This window comes from Eucyclogobius newberryi, unplaced genomic scaffold (genome assembly GCF_026437365.1).
Source record: "Eucyclogobius newberryi isolate DKJ021-1_F unplaced genomic scaffold, fEucNew1.0.hap1 SCAF_15, whole genome shotgun sequence".
Classification (NCBI taxonomy): Eukaryota; Metazoa; Chordata; class Actinopteri; order Gobiiformes; family Gobiidae; genus Eucyclogobius; species Eucyclogobius newberryi.
This window is the reverse complement of record NW_027315779.1, coordinates 35,879,574-35,903,099: the sequence shown is the minus strand read 5'-3', so window position 1 is coordinate 35,903,099 and position 23,526 is coordinate 35,879,574. Positions and strand designations below refer to the sequence as shown.

At 45.6% G+C, this 23,526-nt stretch overlaps 1 protein-coding gene across 1 annotated transcript in view; it reads left to right on the top strand.

The window, feature by feature from the left end:
* capn5b (calpain 5b) overlaps positions 1-23,526 on the top strand; it is a gene marked incomplete at its 3' end in the record, with an annotated part of 290,932 nt that overhangs the window by 14,923 nt on the left and 252,483 nt on the right. Inside the window, exon 2 of the mRNA XM_072447028.1 lies at positions 9,175-9,348. Within this exon, the coding sequence (XP_072303129.1) occupies positions 9,184-9,348 (165 nt within the window). The remainder of the gene's footprint in view (positions 1-9,174; positions 9,349-23,526) is intronic.

Genomic DNA, 23,526 nt, shown 5'->3' with positions numbered 1-23,526 from the left:
TCAAATATAATGGAACATCCTCTGAGTAGCAGGCAATTTTGTGCTACATCCCATTGATTGTAACACCATGAATTGTTTTTGGATTGTCTAATATATTGGGCTGGTTCCAGATACAGAGCAAACAGGAGGGGTGACCCGGTCCCACCCCTCTGCAGAGTCAGCGGAGATGTCAATACTATTGATTTTAAGTCTTGATCTTGATGGACCATTGTAAAAAGACAATCATGTCCTATTTGAAATATTTTCAGCAATTTGAATAGATAAGGCCAGCTAACTGAATCAAACACTTTCTCAGCGTCCAAACTAAAGATCACTGCTTTGTTTTGTTGTTTTTGTACATGGTCCATCATGTATAAAGATCGTCTTATGTTGTCTTGTTTTTGTCGTTTCTTAATAAATCCTGTCTGATGATTGGGAATTAAATTTGGGAGTATTTGTTCCATTCTTTTGGACATAACTGAGGTGTATATACAATTATATTGAGATTGGTCTATATGAGGCACAGTCAAATTGATCTTTCCCCACTTTATGTGCAATTCATGTGCAATCCATGTGCCGTCGTGACACATATTCATGTGCAATTACTGTCGTGATCACATGCAATGGTATTTATGTATTTATTTATTTATTTGTCTATGGGAGTTTTTATTTATAGGAGATCTTCTACTGAAAGTGTTTCTCAGACTTCCTATAAGTGATCTGTTCCTCTGTATCTTCCTGCGTTGCACCAATGAAATTTCCCCATGTGGGACAATAAAGGAATATCTTATCTTTAGGTATTAAAGGGTTCCTTCAAACTCAGAGGGATCTGAACTTATTTAAGCAAAGGAATAAGTGTGTTTATGCCACTCTAAGGTGAATCCATCACTCCCCGGGATTCACTTTTTTTTTGGTCTTTTTAGTTCTTGCATGGTCATTTCTTCTTTGTTTCCTGATATTTTGTTGAAAAGTTTTTGTAGACGGATTCAAAATGATATTATAGGTTGAAATGTTATTATCCTGCCTATCTTGTATTTCTCTCTGCCTGTTGTTTTATAAGCTTCCAAGCTAATCATTTTGAACTACTTTCATCTTTGTTTGGTGAAACGCTTTTTTTATTTCCTGTAGCACCCAGGGATCCTCGTTTTCAGCATTCAACAACTTTAGTTTGTTCTTTAAATCATTTTTTCTGCCTTTATTTCGTTTTGGCTGAGAAGACAGCAATTACTGTGCCCCTCAAAACTGCCTTTGCTGCATCTTTGAAAATGAAAAACGTTTGTCTACATACGTCTCTTTGTCCTTCATGTCATATTATTTTCTTACAAAATGTGGATCATTGAGTAGACGAGCATTGAATCTCCAAAATGTGTTTTTTGTTTCTGTTCCAGATCTACACCGATGTAAATAGGAGCATGATCACTCTTCTTCTAGGATAGACCTTATGTGATTGCGAAAAATGAGTATAGTGGTGGACATTAGGATGAATCTCTCTCCAGTTACGATCAACCCCATATTGTGTATTAATTTACAAAATGTATTATTTTTAGCCAGTATTCTTTGTGAGCTTGAGACATCCAATGTCAGCTGAACATATATAAAAGTTAACACACTTCCGTTAATAGTTCCTTTGACCAGTACAAATCTACCATCTTTATCTTTGTGTTCAAAGACTATTCTGCTTGAGATCAATATGGCCACACCCCTTTTAAAGTATTTTATAATTAAATGGTGTTAATTTTTGATGTGCAAAGTCATTTAAATTATTCATATTAATAATTCTTGTAGGTATATGTGACCGGAGGTCAGATGACACAACAACAAAAACAATCATTGACCTCCGGCCTGTGTCCTGGTGCCACATGCACTGATGGACACCTTTGAGCTTGAACATGGGGTTCGTTATGGACAATCCATGGCACAGAAGTCCAATAACTGAACACCGCTGGGTTCAGATCGGGGAAGCCGTTCTTCCCGATCACCTCTCTCCAGGTGTCACTGCCGTTGACAGTTGGATCGGTGCAGCAGCTGCAGTGATGCAGTCGCTGCATCGACTGTTGTGGTGAAGAAGGAGCTGAGCCGAAAGGCAAAGCTCTCGATTTACCGGTCGGTCTACGTTCTTACCCAAAGCTCATGACCATAGTCATGAGCTTTGGGTAATGACCAAAAGGACAAGATTGCGGATACAAGCGGTCGAAATTAATTTCTTCTGCTGGGTGGCTGGGCGCTCCTTTAGCAATAGGGTGAGGAGCTCAGTCAAACAGGAGGAGCTTAGAGTAGAGCTGCTGCTCCTCCACATCGAGAGGAGCCAGCTGAGGTGTTTCCGGCATGTGTGGAGGGGTCAGGTGTGGGCTGCAGGGGGAGCTGTGTGGAGGGGTCAGGGGTGGGCTGCAGGGGGGGGCTGTGTGGAGGGGTCAGGTGTGGGCTGCAGGGGGGGGCTGTATGGAGGGGTCAGGGGTGGGCTGCGGGGGGAGCTGTGTGGAGGGGTCAGGTGTGGGCTGCAGGGGGAGCTGTGTGGAGGGGTCAGGTGTGGGCTGCAGGGGGGGGCTGTGTGGAGGGGTCAGGTGTGGGCTGCAGGGGGGGCTGTGTGGATAAAATAAAATTCCATAAAAGCATCTATTTGGGTCAAAAGAGACCTCTGCATACTGTCTGCATCCAATCATAGAGCGTTTGAGGGTGCCTTCACACTCATATATTCACACATCAGAATTGGGACTAAACCATGACCAGACCCAAAAGTAAACTTCAACAAGAACAAGACTGAACAAGGACTAGAACAGGATGCGCTGTTAGCATGCTAGTTAGCGGAAACCCTCTTCTCTGGCCTGTGACAGCTGTGTCTCTCATAAACTCATCGAGGTGAATAATTAGGAGGTTTAGAATGCATAAGATAAAGAAGCACTCCAAATGTATTGCTCACTTTTTAAGTTAGTAAAACTATGGTACAGAGAAACGGACTCTACTCCATATGAATGGTTCTTCATCTGCCTCGAAGAACTGGTTCTCCTCCTGAAGAACTGGTTCTCCTCCTGAGTGGCTCCAGCTCCACTGTATCTCACGTCCGTCTGTGAGAGTCAGATCTCTCCTTCACTCTGGAACTCCTCCAGGTTTCTACTTTTTCCCAAAGAGGTTTTGTAGTTTTTCCTGGCCGAGAAAAAGGGTCTGAGGACATTGTATGCTTGGACATTGCCAAGTCCCTTTGAACACTCAGTGGGTTTACATGCAAACGAAAAAACCGAATTGTTGCTTTAATCCAATACAATCAGACATCTCCGTGTGCCTGTAAACACCTCACTCCGATTGAAATCGGCATTCAAAATCTCCGATCGAGACACCCAGATTGTGCGATTGCGTAATCGGACTGAGACTAGACAGTTACTAGCCTGTTACTAGCCTGGCTGGCCCCTTTAAGAGAGAGACGGGGGCATTGTGGGTAACCGGAAGTGTGCTGCTGTGTGTTTTTGGCGCGCGCGTGGGTCTGACGCAGCTGCTCCGTACGTCCTGCATTCTGTTTCCTGGATCCCAAATAAAATCGTGTTGCAACGAGTATTATGCTCAGCCTCTGTACCACGGTCAGGAGTCTACTGGGCAGAGGAAGAAAGTAACACAAGGCTTGTGCGCATGCTCCACGACTCACGCTGACCTAAGACCCCGGAACAAAACCATAAAAGGAAGAACAGAACCATAAAAGGAAGAACAGAACCATAAAAGGAAGAACCATACAAGGAAGAACAGAACCATAAAAGGAAGAACAGAACCATAAAAGGAAGAACAGAACCATAAAAGGAAGAACAGAACCATAAAAGAAGCCGGTCGACTGGACGGCATCTCTATCACGTGCAGGGCAGTGTGGGTCCTTGCAGGTCTATGGGCAGGAACGCGTGGGAGGAAAGGGCCTTCGCCCGCATGAGGATTGGCCATACTGGACTCAATTGGTCACTGAGTAGGATAGGCAAACATCCGACTGGTCTGTGTGGTCACTGTCGGGTGCCAGAGACTGTCGAGCATGTGCTGATTTGCTGTGAGGCTTATGATAGAGAAAGGGCCGGGTTGGCCTTGTGGTTTCGGAATAATGGGCGGGAGTTCAATCTGCGGAACGTTCTGGCGATCCAGTCACAGGGTTTGTGTCAGGCTGTGGTTGCTTACTTATGTAGCACAGGGCTGGGTAAACGTTTATAGAGTTGGGGGGTGTTGGAGACTGAGCCGAGGATGAGGAGCAAGAGGATGTTCTAACGCGCTTTGACTTCATGGGCCTAGAAACGCCAAAGTGATGGAAGAAGGACTTATAAAGGATAAAACGACAAAGACGTCCCATGACCTCATGGGCTTTGTTGTTTCTGTTGTTGTTGTTGTTTTATGGCGGTTGGCATCCAATTGTTGCATTACCGCCAGACTTTATTCCTCAGACTTTTCGTAGTAAACAACAAAGACGTCCCATGACCTCATGGGCTTTGTACTTCCAAACCAATGGAATAAGAATTTTTAAGGACTACGACAAAGTCTGAGGGGAGGAAGAACTTCTATAGGATACAATGACAAAGGCATCTCATGACCTCTTGGGCTTTGTCAAAGCGCTGGAAGTCAAAGCACTGGAAGAAGAATTTTGAGGACTACGACAAAGTCTGGGGAATAAAGTCTGGCGGTAATGCAACACTTGGATGCCAACCGCCATAAAACAACAACAACAACAACAACAACAAGAACACAACCGCATTCACTCACACTGCACTTCATCTGCACAATAACGTTACATACGAGATGAACAAAGTTGTACGACTGCTGTTGGTCCAAAATGCGCATTATAGTTGTTTATATGAGACGCAAGAGGTCGACTGAAATGGGGGGTTGTATTAGTCGCTGAAACGACGCATATCGCCACCTAGTGTTAGGAGGACGACACGTTCTTGTCGGGACTTGGACTTTCTGGTCCTCCTCGTGTGAATGTGACTGGGACAAGGACAGAGCTTGTCCAAGACCTCAAAACCGAATTTTATAAGAAACGTTTTTTTTTCGTTTTGTGAGTGTTTAATCTGTTTTTCCCTGTCACACTCTTTGTTGACCAAAACCGACCGTGTCGATCGACACCAATCGGATCCGCGCAGTTTTTACTTATCCCGACGCGCCTCCAAATCAAATGTTAGCTGTGGGTGTTGGCTGTGGATTGGCCTCATATTTATCTTGTCGGAGCTTTAGTGTTGCTGCAAACCAAATAATGTCTGACTCAGCTGATCTGTTGTGTGGAATTCCTCAGGGCTCCGTTTTGGGTCCCGTCTTATTTCTGCTTTATATAATCCCCCTGGGAATGATCATTAAAGAGTTTAGTGATGTGTTCATGACGATATTCAGCTCTTTTAAACCTTCTGAGATCCAGAAGCTGAACTCTTTGGTCAGTTGTTTAGTGCAAATTAAACAATGGCTGAGTCAAAACTCTGCAGCTAAAAACAGACAAAACAGAAACTCTGATTATTGCCCCTGATGATGTCATTCCAGGGATAAACCAGTACTTGAGTGATTTAGGCCAGAGTGTAAAACCAAGTCTCAGAAACTTGGATGTTGTCTTTGACAAAGACATGTCTTTAGAGCTCCACTCCAACGACGAGGAACTGTTTCTTTCAGTTGAGGAAAATCTCTAAGCTCAGGAAAATTGTGTCTCAAAATGATCTGAACTCTTCACGTTTAGACGATTGTAACAGTTTGTTTTCCTGTCTTAACAAGAAGGAACTCTCTTGTCTGCAGCTGGTCCAGAACTCTGCAGCGAGGATCTTGACTCGCACAAATAGAAGGGCCCACATTTCACCCTCAAAGCCCTTCACTGGAGCCCGTCTCCATGGAAACAGTTTAAAATTCTAGTTCTGACTTTTAGAGCTTTAAATGGTCAGGTCCCTCTGTACATCAGCGATCTGATCACACCGTACACTCGCCCTCACTCTCTGAGGTCTTTGGATCAGGACCTCAGACCGTACACTCGCTCACTGAGGTCTTTGGATCAGGACCTCAGACCATACACTCGCCCTCACTCTCTGAGGTCTTTGGATCAGGACCTCAGACCGTACACTCGCTCACTGAGGTCTTTGGATCAGGACCTCAGACCGTACACTCGCTCACTGAGGTCTTTGGATCAGGACCTCAGACCGTACACTCGCTCACTGAGGTCTTTGGATCAGGACCTCAGACCGTACACTCGCTCACTGAGGTCTTTGGATCAGGACCTGTTGTTGGTTCCTCGCACTTGTTTTGGGACCAGAGGAGACGGATCCTTCCAGACTGTTCCAGACTCTGGAACGATCTTCCGCTCTCCCTGCCGTCACTGGACTCTGTTGTTGCTTTTAAGGCTTAAAACCTTTTTATTTAGTCAAGCCTTTTAATTGCATTTGCTTCAGGGACTGATTTGACTGTATATTGTTGTATATGTATCGCTCACTGTAAGTTTTTTGTGTCAGTCAGCTGAGAGGAAATACACATAGGATTGTCAGACAGCCTGGAAAACTGGATTTAAATTGGACTTACATTAACTGGGACATCCGGAACCGGGACAAGTACACAATTAGTTCTTTAATTCTCTGATCTGTTTTAAGATCAAGATTATTTGCATAATTGATTGATGTGATTCTTTAGGGTGTCAACAATTATGAATACACGTTAAATCACAACACTGACCACTGTGATCTTCTGATTTTTTATTCAAGGTAATATATTACGTTCATGCCAATATTCCATATTCCATAAAAAAAGGACCCTTCAACAATAGCAAAAGGCAATCACAAAAAAAATGACCAGGATGGAGCCAACTATCAAGGACTGGACTGAAATAACTTTAGACATCTAGACAAATAGTGAGACATATGCTTTTGACTTTTTCATTACTTTTGATTTGATTTTCTGGTTTATTATTTGGGCTTCTCTTTTTCCTATTGATTTTTTCTTTTCCTCTGGTCACGTTTTGCTCCTTCAGTTTGTTTATATTTTAATATAAAAATAAATATATAAAAAAAAAAACATTTGATTTGATTTAGTAGCATCCTCGTTGACTTCATATAAGATCAATCTGATGTCACACAAAGGTCATAGTTGACAAAACGTGCTGTGTTCACCAAACGTAATATGTTAAAAAACGATTTGTACGTTCTAGACGAGCCTTTCAAAAGAATGGAGCGCAACATAAAAAAACATTCTACAACAGTTTCCTGAGGGACAGATATTTGGGACTGGATATGTGCACAAAGCGTCACCACAGTTTGGTGTCAGACAATCTCCCCAACACTAGATCTATTTCAGTCATGAGAATATATGTGACGTGAGCTAGCTCCGCGCGAGCCCACCAGCCCCCCCCCCCCGCGCCCTCCGGCCGCCGCTAAAGTACGGCGTGTCGTCGGTACACGTTTATATACACGTTTATATGAAAGAGGAACTTCACGAACGATCGGGACACGCACTGGAATCGCTTTAAATTAACTTGTTTTGACTTTATTCGTCTGGATTGAGTGTTTTCGTCGTGTCGTCGCGATGTGTCTTGGCTCTGAGTCCCCCGGCTCCGGCCCCGCCCCCGGCTCCGGCCTCGCCCCCCGGCCGGCGCCGTACCGCGTTTACACAAAGGAAGAACTCATGAAACTGCGGAGAACAGTCGTCTTACCCGGAGATCGTCACGTTATCCCGGCGCAATACTGACCTAACCTAATACTGATGTGCAATTCTGTCGTATGTGCAATTGCTGTTGGAATTCATGTGCAATTCATGTGCAATCTATGTGCTGTCGTGACACATATTCATGTGCAATTACTGTCGGGATCACATGCAATGGTATTTATTTATTTATTTATTTGTCTATGGGAGTTTTTATTTCATTTATTTATAGGAGATCTTCTACTGAAAGTGTTTTTCAGACTTCCTATAAGTGATCTGTTCTTCTGTATCTGCCTCTGTATCTACCTGCGTTGCACCAATGAAATTTCCCCATGTGGGACAATAAAGGAATATCTTATCTTATCTTATCTTATATCAATAACTTCTATATGAGATTTTTGTGAAATAGTACATACTATGGCTTTACCAACATTGCTCTGCAAAATTGCCAAACCAGTACTGAACCAGCATTAAACTAGGACTAGATTTGTACAAACCACGACCAACCCCAGACTAAAAAAGTAAAGAAGAGAACATATACGTATTGTTTGATATTTGGAAGATCGGCAGATCATTTACAGAGCCTGATCTGGTCCTCAGGCCTTAAGTTGAATGAGCTTGTTTTAAAGGCTCGGCAGAGGCTGTGGTAACTAATGTTCATAACATAATCAGTTGTAAAAACACTTTTAAAACTTGACATTTGCAAAAATGGTTTTATAATCTTGCGGTTTATAGCATTTCAGAAACATAGTTTGGATAAAATGATTGGTCTTATGCTTAGTAGTTAGCACATAAGTGATTAGCATTGAGCAAGTTTAAATTTCTTAAATATATTTAGGGATCATCTCAAAATGGGTCGAAGCTGAAAAGATGTAATTTTTTTCGTCTCTCTCTGGATCCCCTCAAAAGACGAAAGACTGGCTTCACATCAAATGTTAACGCGTTGATAAAACGATAGTATCTTGATAGACCTGCTCACCTCTAGTGAACATCCCTGAACATCTTTTGGTCTTTTTATCAGTAGAAGTTATGAATTCTCCAAATAATGTCACCTGTTGCGCATGTTTGTTTACTCAATCCACATGGTCCACGGCGCGCCGTGGCCAGCGCGGGGAGCGGGGCGGGTGCTCCCTCGCACGCGCCACTGCGCGCCGCGATCACAACGCACCGTGCGCACGGGCCGCGCACGGGCCGCGGTGCGCCGTGCTCCCCCGTACGCACTCCCCGTGCTCCGCGCCGCACCCGCCGCCTAATGTTGGCCTAATGCTCGTTGCTGAGAGTTTTTTAGCATTTCAAAACAATGACTGACACAACGATGTATTGAAGCTTCAAAGCAACAAAAAGACAAAATGTAGGTTCAACCCCCCGAAGACGAAAAACATTACGTCTTTTCAGCTTCAACCCATTTTGAAATGATCCCTTATCAGAAAAAATAATGGGACATTTATTTCTGGAACAATGTGGTGGGCTCCAACTGTTGTGCTCCATATTTGAAGTGAGCAAACTTGGATGTTGCATTAACCGCAGTAAATAAAATGTGTGTATTTGACCAATGTCCTGTGTGTATGTGGTGTACAGGGCTTGAGGATGTTCTCCTCCGTGAAGGCGTTTGAGGGCCAGCAGCACTCCATGCTGAAGAGGCAGTGCCTTCAGAGCGGCCTGCTGTTTGAGGACCCCCGCTTCCCAGCCTATGACGACTCCCTCTTCCTTCACGGCAACCGCATCGGACGGGTGGTGTGGAAGCGGCCACGGGTTAGTCCCACATACAATGATCTCTTTTTTTACTTTTCTTTAGGTTTATCATAATGGAGAGTGTTTTGCAGAATTTTTGTATTTTTTAGATTAAAAACCCATGATAAAAAACATGCTCGCCTCTCCACAGACCAGACTTTTAAAGTGACCGAACTCAGACTGCGTGCAGTGCAGCTCTGGTGCAGTGGCAACAAGCATTCCATATAAAAGTAATGAGAGGAACTAAGACCGCACATGCTGGAGGTGCAGGGGGGCCAGAGTTCCCGCAAAAGCCTTTTCCCAGTACTAATGATTAGTTATGGCATGAGCATGTGGTCTCGTGAATGCGCAATCTGTGACCACAAGAGCACTTCAGAGCTCCGGGATTCATGTGAGCTTTCCACCGCAAGAACGCCGCAAGTCTGAGTGAGGCATTAAAGGTTCTTTCTCACCAATCCGACCTCCCCATCCAGACAGTGTGCCAGGGCGACAGCTCGTCTATACACCTTAATTCTGTCCAAAATAATGGAACAAATACTCCTAAACTTAATTCACATAGATCAGACCGGAGTTATTAATAAACGGCAAACACAAGGCAAGTTTATTTGATGAGCACAATTTGTTCACAAGGCAATTTACAAGTGCTTCACACAATAAATAATGCATTCAAATCACAAAACAAATCCTTTCAGTCAAACACAGCTAAACAAAATTGTTTTTGAACATTGTCAGAGTAAAGGCCTGTCCTACTTCTTCAGGAAGTCTGTTCCAGAGTTTAGCTGCATAAAACTGAAACACAGATTTTACATGTTTAGTCCTGACTCTGGCACCAGCAGGAGGCCGGTCCATGTTTAGTCCTGACTCTGGCACCAGCAGGAGGCCGGTCCATGTTTAGTCCTGACTCTGGCACCAGCAGGAGGCCGGTCCATGTTTAGTCCTGACTCTGGCACCAGCAGGAGGCCGGGCCATGTTTAGTCCTGACTCTGGCACCAGCAGGAGGCCGGGCCATGTTTAGTCCTGACTCTGGCACCAGCAGGAGGCCGGGCCATGTTTAGTCCTGACTCTGGCACCAGCAGGAGGCCGGTCCATGTTTAGTCCTGTCTCTGGCACCAGCAGGAGGCCGGGCCATGTTTAGTCCTGACTCTGGCACCAGCAGGAGGCCGGGCCATGTTAAGTCCTGACTCTGGCACCAGCAGGAGGCCGGTCCATGTTTAGTCCTGACTCTGGCACCAGCAAGAGGCCGGTCCATGTTTAGTCCTGACTCTGGCACCAGCAGGAGGCCGGTCCATGTTTAGTCCTGACTGGCACCAGCTGGAGGCCGGTCCATGTTTAGTCCTGACTCTGGCACCAGCAGGAGGCCGGTCCATGTTTAGTCCTGACTCTGGCACCAGCAGGAGGCCGGTCCATGTTTAGTCCTGACTCTGGCACCAGCAGGAGGCCGGTCCCTGAGGTCCTAAAGAGTCCGAGATGGTTCATATGGCACTAAAATGTCCGGGATGTACTTTGGTGCTAGGCCATAGAGAGATACAAGCAGAGCTGCTTTAAAGTCTCTTCTCTGACTTAAAAGCAGCCAGCGAAGTGCATCATTGTTGACATCAGAACTCTTGATCTTGCTATATTATGTGAGAGTGGAACCATCTTAAAGGAATAATGAAGGATTTTTCCCCGATTTGAGAACTCAAGCTACTGTTTGTCCCTTTTTGAAAAGTGCGCACGTGCACACTCACCCCCGTGCGGAAACGCGCAACAGCCTCGCTGCCACACGTGCGTTTATTTATTAGCACGACTGATCGCATCATCTCTCGTCTGCAGATTTCCGTCTCTTTTGAGCTCAAACACAGTCTTACTCTGTGAAGGATCTGAAGGAACTCGCTAAACACACTCCGGCATATCAAGCACGCATGGGCAGCCAGGGAAAGGTGCTTCTATGCTGGAGACGAGGCTGAACGAGGCTGCAGGTGTGCAGTAGGACAAAAGGGATGATTGATACGTAGCAGGACTTCTCGGCTGTCCACGCCTCGAGGAAAAGAGACTCAGATTTGGCGCCAAAAAATCCTCCATAATTCCTTCAATGACTGTTTTGATCAGACTTTCAAGATGGGAATGCCTCTGGGTGAAAGTGGAGATGAAAAGGAGAGTGAGGATTCTGTAGTGGGAGTAGATGTTGCAGGGGGGACCCAGGGCTGGTCTGAGGGCAGGGGCGATGACAGGGGTGATGACAGACGGGATCAAGGCCTGTCATGAGGAAGCTGTGGGATAAGTAACTGATGTCATGCCTGAATCCTTCACCGGCGGCGAACATAAGACAATCTTTACACATAATGAATGGTATACACAATCAACAAAACAAAACTGATAATTAGCTTGCAAGCTAAGATAGCTTTGAAAAAACTCTGTTCGCTGGACTTAACAATTTAAATGCTGAAGACATTTCAAATTGATGACTTAAATGTAAAACATTTTGGGGCACTTTATGATGGTCCAACATCAAGAATTAAAATCAATGGTCACCTGACAGACCTACTGACTCTGGAAAGAGGGGTGAGACAGGGCTGTGCCTGGTCCCTCCTCCTGTTTGCTTTGTACTTTAAACCATTGGCCCAGTATATTAAATAATCACAAACAATTTATGGCGTGACAATCGATGGGACAGAACATAAAATGGCCTGCTTATTATATTTGACTAAACTAAAAATGTCCATATTTAATGTGATGCATTTCCTTCATGATATTGGTCCAATGTCTGGATACAAACTGAATGATCAAAATTCTTCAATTCTTACTTGCAACACCTTTAATCTTTTGAAAAACCTACCCATTTAAACAAAATCCCTTAAATATTTTGGTCAACAATCTTGGACAAAAACTAAACCTCTCTTTTTTCCACTACAAAGAAAGTCCTTGAAAAACAAAACATCACATGGCACCAATATTGAACAAAACAGGTTTAATCATGAAAGCTTCTTCCCAAAGAAGGAGGCTTTACACGTGCACAATAAGTTGATCTTATTGTGGCCTTAAATGCAGAAGATAGATTTTAAGAACCTTGCTTCTCCTCCAAGCAGTAAACTGGTCACTGATCCCAACTCAAAATTCCCTCATTGTATATCATGTTTTAGGATATGCAGATGACCTCTCCCTGTTGCCATGGTGACAGGAATGCAGGCTAGAGTTTGGAGTTTTATGGTTCTCTGCAGACAGCAGAGAACATGAGCGAACGAACAAAAATGCTTCGAACGTGGAAATAACTTTTCCATCGAATGACTTCTTTTGAATTACAGAGAGTCATTTTCTCTCCAAGACAAAAGCTAAAACGCAAAAAAGACAATGCGGTTTTAGTAGACAATCATCAGATTGCAGAATTTGTCCACCAGATGTATTTACTGTACATAACGTTGTGTTCTACATGTCCATTTAACTGTTTCATAACTTGTTTTGTGGATACATTTGACCTTTGTAATGATGTGGCCTAAGGTAAAGCCAAACAAAGGGTGGTCCTTCAGACCTCGTCCCCTTATCAAGCTCTGACTCAGCACACTTGTATATCAGATTTATCCAAAGAGTGAGAGTTCTGAATTAGCTGAGACAGTACACTCAGAGGCATATGTTTTTTAAGGAAATGAGCTTGATAAATAGCTTATACTACAATGAGCCATGTGAACAGGAGATAAGATTATGCGATAAAGAGGTAGATAACTTGTGAAAAGCAGCTCTGGAGGTCCATCCATCCATCTTCTGCCGCTTTATCCTGGGCCGGGTCGCGGGGGCAGCAGTCTGAGCAAGGACTCCCATACTTCCTTCTCCCCAGACACTTCCTCTAACGCCTCCGGGGGGATCCCGAGGCGTTCCCAGGCCAGCTGAGAGACATAGTCTCTCCAGCGTGTCCTGGGTCTTCCCCGGGGCCTCTTCCCGGTGGGACATGTCTGAAACACCTCCCGAGGGAGGCGCCCAGGAGGCATCCGGAACAGATGCCAGAGCCACCTCAGCTGGCTCCTCTCGACGTGGAGGAGCAGCGGCTCTACTCCGAGCTCCCCCCGTGTGGCCGAGCTCCTCACCTTATCCTTAAGGGAGCGTCCAGCCACACGCCGGAGGAAACTCATTTCGACCGCTTGTATCCGCGATCTTGTTCTTTCGGTCATTACCCAAAGCTCATGACCATAGGTGAGGTCAGAACGTAGACCGACCGGTAAATAGAGAGCTTTGCTTTTCGGCTCAGCTCCCTCTTCACCACAACTGTCCGATTGCATCACTGCAGCCGCTGCACCGATCCGCCTGTCGATCTCACGCTCCATCCTTCCCTCACTCGTGAACAAGACCCCGAGATACTTGAACTCCTCCACTTGGGGCAAGGACTCCCCACCCACCTGGAGAGGGCAAGCCACCTTTTTCCGGTCGAGAACCATGGCCTCGGATTTGGAGGTGCTGATTCTCATCCCAGCCGCTTCACACTCGGCTTCAAACCGTCCCAGTGCATGTTGCAGGTCCGGGTTTGATGGAGCCATCAGGACAACATTGTCTGCAAACAGCAGAGATGGAATCCTGTGGTCCCCAAACCGGACACCCTCTGACCCCAGACCACACCCTCCGACCCCTGACTGCGCCTAGAAATTCTGTCCATAAAAACTATGAACAGAACCGGTGACAAAGTGCAGCCCTGGCGGAGTCCAACATGCACTGGGAACAGGTCTGACTTACTGCCGGCAATGAACACAGCTGCTGCTCCGGTCATACAGGGACCGGACAGCCCTGAGCAAAGGGCCCCGGACCCCGTACTCCCGGAGCACCCCCCAAAGGACACCCCGAGGGACACGGTCGAAAGCCTTCTCCAGATCCACAAAGCACATGTGGACTGGTTGGGCAAACTCCCATGCGCCCTCGAGCACCAGATGGAGGGTATAGAGCTGGTCCAGTGTTCCACAACCGGGACAAAAACCACTCTGCTCCTTCTGAATCCGAGGTTTGACTATCAGTCGTATTCTCCTCTCCAGTACCTTGGAATAGACCTTATGGGAGGCTGAGGAGTGTGATCCCTCTGTAGTTGGAACACACCCTCCGGTCCCCCTTCTTGAACAGAGGGACCACCACCCGGTCTGCCAGTCCAGAGGCACGGCCCCCGACCGCCACGCGATGTTGCAGAGACGTGTCAACCAAGACAGTCCTACAACTCCAGATACATAATTTTTATTTTTTTGGAAAATTATGTACACATTTTACAGAAGTTTAACAGAATTGGGTAAAATCTATCAAAGAAGACACTTACAAAAGGATGTCCCCTTTGCCCACCAACTTGCACATTTATAATAGCGCTTCATTAAGTATACATGTCTTTAATTTGCATAACAACACATTCAACATTATGACAGTGAACTATTTGTAGATTGTGCATGTGACATTTCATACAATTCTGTTCAAAGGGGCCTAAGGGTGGAAATGAGTGGAAATTAGCTTTGACATTAGTGACTTTTGAGGGTTAGCCTTGGCTCGTAGAATGCATAAACAATCATCAGAATATAAATAGACTGGTTTGAATATTGAAAAGAGGACAAGTTGTTCCATTACAAGCACAATTTGTTTGTAAGTTTAGATTATTTTGAGTTTTGATTGGTTGAAATTGGTTTGATTCCTTTACCAAGTGCATATCAAAAGAAATACTAGTACTTTTTTGCTGTGCTTTGTGCAGTTACAGCAAAATTAATTAGTTTAGCAAACATCTTTGGACAAAATAAAACCATGGACTTCAAAAACACTTCAATTACACCATTTACAGTATTTATTTAGAAAAAGTATTTTGAATTACGGTACATAAAAAATCCCCCAAAAGTACCCTAATTATAATTTAAGTGCTATCAAACAAATCAACTCAATGCAGCCTTGTTGATTGGTCCAATTGAAGTAAAAATCATCTTTCAATCTTTCATCAAATTGTTTTATATATTGGGAAAACCACTCTAGCTTCAAGGGGTTATTTCTGATCAATATGAGATTAAAATGTAAAATGATTAATTATAATTATAACTGCAGCAGACACAAATTTAAGACGTCTTCATCAAAGGAATAATGGAAGATTTTTCGCCGATTTTGGAACTCAAGCAGAAGTGCACATGTGCAGTCCCCCGTGCGGACGCTCACAACAGCCTCGCTGCCACACGTGTGTTTGTTTATTAACGCGACGGATCGCATCATTTCTCGTCTCCGTAGATTTCTGTTTCTTCTGACTATATAACTATAATATGATAGATCCATGCGCTTAGACACAAACGTGCTGCTCTCATGGGGACGAGCCGCACGAGGCTGCAGGTGAACAAGGCTCTGCAGGTGAACGAGGCTCTGCAGGTGAGCGAGGCTCTGCAGGTGAGCGAGGCTCTGCAGGTGAACCAGGCTCTGCAGGTGAACAAGGCTCTGCAGGTGAACGAGGCTCTGCAGGTGAACGAGGCTCTGCAGGTGAACTAGGCTCTGCAGGTGAACGAGGCTCTGCAGGTGAGCGAGGCTCTGCAGGTGAACCAGGCTCTGCAGGTGAACGAGGCTCTGCAGGTAAACGAGGCTCTGCAGGTGAACGAGGCTCTGCAGATGAACGAGGCTCTGCAGGTGAACGAGGCTCTGCAGATGAACGAGGCTCTGCAGGTGAACGAGGCTCTGCAGGTGAACGAGGCTCTGCAGGTGAACGAGGCTCTGCAGGTGAACGAGGCTCTGCAGGTGAGCGAGGCTCTGCAGGTGAGCGAGGCTCTGCAGGTGAGCGAGGCTCTGCAGGTGAGCGAGGCTCTGCAGGTGAACGAGGCTCTGCAGGTGAGCGAGGCTCTGCAGGTGAACGAGGCTCTGCAGGTGAACGAGGCTCTGCAGGTGAACCAGGCTCTGCAGGTGAACCAGGCTCTGCAGGTGAGCGAGGCTCTGCAGGTGAACGAGGCTCTGCAGGTGAACCAGGCTCTGCAGGAGAACGAGGCTCTGCAGGTGAACGAGGCTCTGCAGGTGAGCGAGGCTCTGCAGGTGAACGAGGCTCTGCAGATGAACGAGGCTCTGCAGGAGAACGAGGCTCTGCAGGTGAGCGAGGCTCTGCAGGTGAACGAGGCTCTGCAGATGAACGAGGCTCTGCAGGTGAACGGGGCTCTGCAGGTGAACGAGGCTCTGCAGATGAACGAGGCTCTGCAGGTGAGCGAGGCTCTGCAGGTGAGCGAGGCTCTGCAGGTGAACGAGGCTCTGCAGGTGAACGGGGCTCTGCAGGTGAACGGGGCTCTGCAGGTGAACGAGGCTCTGCAGGTGAACGAGGCTCTGCAGGTGAGCGAGGCTCTGCAGGTGAGCGAGGCTCTGCAGGTGAGCAGTAGGTGAGTTCTATGATTGATACGTGGCAGGACTAATCGGCAGTCCACGCCACGAGGAAATGAGACTCAGATTTGGCGCCCAAAAATCGTCAATCACGCCTTTAATTAGCCTGAATAATGCATAATATTCTAGTAGTAGTATCTTGTATATGTCTGATTGGCAGTGTTGTGAATCCAGGATGGCAGAGTGGAGAAGGATGCTCCTCTTTTGACTTCCCTCAGCTCTGTCTCTCTGTCTCTGTCTGCATAACTGACACTCCAAAACATCTCATTATATTATTATTATTATTAAAGTGACTTTTCCCCCGTGTTTATTACATTACAGGCTTAGAATAAACTGCATCCAATTAAAATGCTAAAATAAGGCTTATACACCATGTAATAGTGTGTTTAGACTTATACACCATGTAATAGTGTGTTTAGACTTATACACCATGTAATATTATGTTTAGACTTATACACCATGTAATATTATGTTTAGACTTATACACATGTAATAGTGTGTTTAGACTTATACACCATGTAATAGTGTGTTTAGACTTATACACCATGTAATAGTATGTTTAGACTTATACACCATGTAATATTATGTTTAGACTTATACACATGTAATAGTGTGTTTAGACTTATACACATGTAATAGTGTGTTTAGACTTATACACATGTAATAGTGTGTTTAGACTTATACACCATGTAATAGTATGTTTAGGGTGCGTGTACCTATGGAAATTATGAAAACCATCCTTGGAGGAAAATGCAACCCTGTATGAGGCATAATTACCATCCCTTTAAAAAGTCCTGAGGAGAGAACTGATATGGATGAGTTACGGGACCTGTAAGTCCAGGTCCCGTTGAAAAAAAACTAGACTCATGGGCGTCCTGGAGGGTTTGGAGGGGGACAACACTAAAATAAGAAGGTCATCCCAGACCGTATTTCCGGGACTGGAATTGTGGTTTTTTTGTTCTATTGGTGACTTTTGAAGTTAAAAAGCATATGTTCAAAATGCCAGCAGAGGCAAAAGTGCAACAAAAAATGGAACCACCATGTGAGTTTTAGTGATGGTCACTTAATAACTTGTCATTTCAATTAGACTTTATGGACATCCGGGAGGATGGCTGCGTAGTTTGGATGAGTCAGTCTGGCTGCGGTCACACCCATGGACATAATATATCTTTATTACAAGTTCACCTGGGTAGACCCAATATTTCCAAGTGGAAACAGACATATTAAGAGCCTGGACACTTATTTTGGGAAAATGTCTAAGAAATACAAGAAAAAAAAAACACACCGGGATCCAGGATGGCTTGTTAGCTCTGCACTGCCGCTGCTCCGGCCACCTCCCCGTTCCAGCTCCTGTTCCAATTCCGGGTTGGGCACAGCAGTGGAGGGGACTTGGTTTGAGATAGATAATGGTGGCTTTATAGGAGATTACTGACAAGATTAGACAAAGACAGTGGACGCAAGGATAAACGCGGCCCTGGCGGAAATGCATGATTTCAAATCCAAGAATGGCAAACTAGACACTCGGGTCGCAGCGGCCGAGGAGGAAGTCTCTGACCTGAGGGATACCGTCTCTACTTGACCTGGAGTACCGAGAACGCAGATGGACACAGAGGGTAAATATGTGGTCAATTAGGCTGACACCTGGACCCCTAAATATCTAAACTTCCAACTAAAGCTGGGAAGATTGACCATGCACATAGTTCCCTGGCTCCCAAACCGGCCACAAACCCACGCCCAAGGCCTATTATACTGAAGTTCCACAACTTCAGTGACAAACAGCATGTCATTGCTGCATCCAGATGTCTTGCCGCGGGCCAACCCGGATCAACCAAGTCTTAAGTCTTTTTCTTCAACGACTAGTCTGTGCGAGTGGTCAAAAAACACAAAGCTTTTGATCTGGTGAAATCCCACCTGAGAGAGAACAACGTGGAATATTTATCCTGCAATGCTGAGGATCAACGTGAATGGAAAAATAAGAAGATTAACTACAGCAGAAGAGACTTTGACATTTGCCAATTCAATACAGGACCTGGTCTGACATTTTCTCCCTTTTATTTTCTTTATATCAATAAAAGGGAGTTGGACTGTACGGGAGACTTGTCCAATGTGGGCCAGTGTGTTCCAACTTTGGTTTGAAAATACCCAAGTGAATACAAGATACAAGTGAAAGTGTTTATTAATCATACCGGATGGCCTTTTTTCTACCAATGGTTTTCCCTCTGCTCTCTGATCTCTTTTTGGATCAGTCTATGAGCTTTTTGCATATTTCAAGCATGAACTCTTTTTTTATTTTGTTTGGTTGTGTTTGACCAGAGAGCTGTGTAACAAAAGTAGATTAGAACATAAAAAATGTACTATGTTACAAAATACTTTATTACAAGGGCAAAAATAGGGTGTGGCCATATTGCTCTCAAGCAGAATATATTTTGAAGAGACATTTGAACACAAAGATAAAGGTGATAATAGAAGTGTGTTTACTTCAATAAATGTATTTGCTCCACCAGGAACTTCACTTTCTAACAGAAGTTGTGAATCTGATCGCAAACCACTTTGAGGGAACTCTTTGTCTGTGGTGGGGACTGGAATTGACATGTCTCGTGGATGTCTCAAGCTCACAAAGTAATGGTAAATCTATAAATAATACATTTAGCAAATGAATACATAATGAGGAGGTGATCGGTATCTGGACAGAGACGAATTGAGATGCAGCAAAGGCAGTTTTTTCACTGGAGAAACAACAAATAAGTTTTTTTGTCTGATTGACATCTGGAGGGAAATAAACCCTAGTACATGCTGATATAAACATTTTTCGAATCCACATACAATCTATTCCAGAATAGACGACTTCTTTATCGTCAATAAAGACATATCAAAAATCACTGAGGCAGACATAGGGACAATAGACCAAGTGATCATGGTCCTGTCTACATTACTGTAGACTTTGAAGAAAGACAAAAAACACACTTTGGAGGTTCAATGCCAGCCTGCTTAATGGTACTTTGTTTTAGGAAAAAATGTCAAACAACATTAAGAGGGAAAGTCACAAAGACATGACAGAAATCACTAAACAGTTTAAGAAATAAAAGAGAAGAGTGCAAAGAACAATCCTTTCAGTCAAACACAGCTGAACAAAACAGTTTTTATCTTAGATTTGAACATTGTCTGAGTAGAACCTGTCTCACATCTTCAGGAAGAATGTTCCAGATTTTAGCTGCATAAAACTGAAACACAGATTCTCCATGTTTAGTCCTGACTCTGGCACCAGCAGGAGGCCGCTCCATGTTTAGTCCTGACTCTGGCACCAGCAGGAGGCCGGGCCATGTTTAGTCCTGACTCTGGCACCAGCAGGAGGCCGGTCCATGTTTAGTCCTGACTCTGGCACCAGCAGGAGGCCGCTCCATGTTTAGTCCTGACTCTGGCACCAGCAGGAGGCCGCTCCATGTTTAGTCCTGACTCTGGCACCAGCAGGAGGCCGGTCCATGTTTAGTCCTGACTCTGGGCACCAGCAGGAGGCCGCTCCATGTTTAGTCCTGACTCTGGCACCAGCAGGAGGCCGGTCCATGTTTAGTCCTGACTCTGGCACCAGCAGGAGGCCGCTCCATGTTTAGTCCTGACTCTGGCACCAGCAGGAGGCCGGTCCATGTTTAGTCCTGACTCTGGCACCAGCAGGAGGCCGCTCCATGTTTAGTCCTGACTCTGGCACCAGCAGGAGGCCGGTCCATGTTTAGTCCTGACTCTGGCACCAGCAGGAGGCCGGTCCATGTTTAGTCCTGACTCTGGCACCAGCAGGAGGCCGGTCCCTGAGGTCCTCAGAGTCCGAGATGGTTCATATGGCACTAACATGTCCAAGATGTACTTTGGTGCTAGGCCATGGAGAGACTTGTACACAAGCAGAGCTGCTTTAAAGTCTCTTCTCTGAGCCACAGGGGGCAGTGCAGAGACCTGAGAACAGGACTAATGTGATGGTACTTCCTGGTTCTGGTTAGGACTATTGTGATGGTACTTCCTGGTTCTGGTCAGGACTAATGTGATGGTACTTCCTTTTTCTGGTCAGGACTAATGTGATGGTACTTCCTGGTTCTGGTCAGGACTAATGTGATGGTACTTCCTGGTTCTGGTCAGGACTAATGTGATGGTACTTCCTGGTTCTGGTCAGGACTAATGTGATGGTACTTCCTGGTTCTGGTCAGGACTAATGTGATGGTACTTCCTGGTTCTGGTCAGGACTAATGTGATGGTACTTCCTGGTTCTAGTCAGGACTAATGTAATGATACTTCCTGGTTCTAGTCAGGACTAATGTGATGGTACTTCCTGGTTCTAGTCAGGACTAATGTGATGGTACTTCCTGGTTCTAGTCAGGACTAATGTGATGGTACTTCCTGGTTCTAGTCAGGACTAATGTGATGGTACTTCCTGCTTCTGGTCAGGACTAATGTGATGGTACTTCCTGGTTCTGGTCAGGACTAATGTGATGGTACTTCCTGGTTCTGGTCAGGACTAATGTGATGGTACTTCCTGGTTCTGGTCAGGACTAATGTGATGGTACTTCCTGGTTCTGGTCAGGACTAATGTGATGGTACTTCCTGGTTCTGGTCAGGACTAATGTGATGGTACTTCCTGGTTCTAGTCAGGACTAATGTAATGATACTTCCTGGTTCTAGTCAGGACTAATGTGATGGTACTTCCTGGTTCTAGTCAGGACTAATGTGATGGTACTTCCTGGTTCTAGTCAGGACTAATGTGATGGTACTTCCTGGTTCTAGTCAGGACTAATGTGATGGTACTTCCTGCTTCTGGTCAGGACTAATGTGATGGTACTTCCTGGTTCTGGTCAGGACCCGAGCAGCAGCGTTCTGGATGAACTGCAGCTGTTTTACAGCTCGTTTGGAGAGACCAGTGAGCGGCCGTTACAGTCTAATCTACTGGAGACAAACACATGGATAAATCTCTCTAAATCTGGTTTAGACACTATATTTTTGATTTTGGCAATGTTTTTTAGATGGTAAAAAGCTGCTGATGTTATTGATTTGACGTGGCTATTAAAGTTCAAGTCTGAGTCCATTATTACCCCCAGATTCCTAACTTGGTTTGTAGGTTTTAGAGTGAGACTCTGGAGGTGACGCTAACACTTTGTCTTTGTTTCTGTGGAACAAAGATGGTGATTTCAGTCTTGTCTGAGTTCAGCTGGAGAAAGTTGTTCTGCCTCCACACGCTGATCTGTTGCACCAGCAGGAGGCCCTCTGGCACCAGCAGGAGGCCCTCTGGCACCAGCAGGAGGCCGGTCCACACACTGTTCTATTGGATGCAGTGACAGAGTGAATCCACTGGTCCATATTCACCTGCCGACAGTGAAACATAGATCTGACTCGTCTGCATCATTGTGATTGGACACATTTTCACTGCGTATCAACTGACCTAACGGCAGCATGTAGAGGTTGAACCGAAGGGGTCCCAGGATTGACCCTTGGGGCACCCCACAGGTCAGGGGTCTCAGATCACATGCCAGTGATGCCCACCCAGTCTTCTAGTCTCTATAAGAGGATCCCATGATGGACAGTGTCAAAAGCAGCACTCAGATCTAACAGTCTTTGTCGTGTCAGTGTTCAGGAGGATGTCATTTGTCAATGGCGTCTAGAACATTCAAAACACTAGATGTAACAGATTCACGTTAGTGAAGTCTTTTTCCCTTCTTCTCCCAAACATGTCGCTGGCGTCAGATATCTCGTTAAAACTAAAAATGTCTTAAAATCCTTGGTTTACTTGAAAAAGTCATAAGCAAAAATGTTTGGAAGACAGAAATTGAAGAGAGAAACAGGCTAAATGATGTAAAAGAAAAACTAAAATTGTTGGAGGTAAATCATGCCAAGAAGGGGAGTCAGCAAATGCTACAGGAAATTAAACAGACAAGAGGAGGCAGCTTGGCTTTCTTCAGCTGCCGCAGTAAGTACATCCTCTGCCAGGCCTACTTGATGAGGGAGCTGATGGTGGCTCCCACTTGAGGTCCTGGTGATGGTGGCTCCCACTTGAGGTTCCGGTGATGGTGGCTCCCACTTGAGGTCCTGGTGATGGTGGCTCCCACTTGAGGTCCTGGTGATGGTCGGCTCCCACTTGAGGTCCTGGTGATGGTGGCTCCCACTTGAGGTCCTGGTGATGGTGGGCTCCCACTTGAGGTCCTGGTGATGGTGGGCTCCCACTTGAGGTTCTGGGTGATGGTGGGCTCCCACTTGAGGTTCTGGGTGATGGTGGCTCCCACTTGAGGTCCTGGTGATGGTGGGCTCCCACTTGAGGTTCTGGGTGATGGTGGGCTCCCACTTGAGGTTCTGGGTGATGGTGGGCTCCCACTTGAGGTTCTGGGTGATGGTGGGCTCCCACTTGAGGTCCTGGTGATGGTGGCTCCCACTTGAGGTCCTGGTGATGGTGGGCTCCCACTTGAGGTTCTGGGTGATGGTGGGCTCCCACTTGAGGTTCTGGGTGATGGTGGGCTCCCACTTGAGGTTCTGGGTGATGGTGGCTCCCACTTGAGGTCCTGGTGATGGTGGCTCCCACTTGAGGTTCTGGGTGATGGTGGGCTCCCACTTGAGGTTCTGGGTGATGGTGGGCTCCCACTTGAGGTTCTGGGTGATGGTGGGCTCCCACTTGAGGTCCTGGTGATGGTGGCTCCCACTTGAGGTCCTGGTGATGGTGGTGCCGAGAAAGCGGAGTCCACGGTTGTGATGGGGGAGTCTGTTAGGGCGAGGGAGGGACTGGGACGCTGTGACTTCCCTGAAGCTCTCAAACCTTGAGTAAAAGGTAACAATTATTAAAAATATTTTGGAGTTGCACATCTTCATTTAGAAAAAAAAAGTAGGACAAATATACTCACATAACTGTTTTATTTTGCT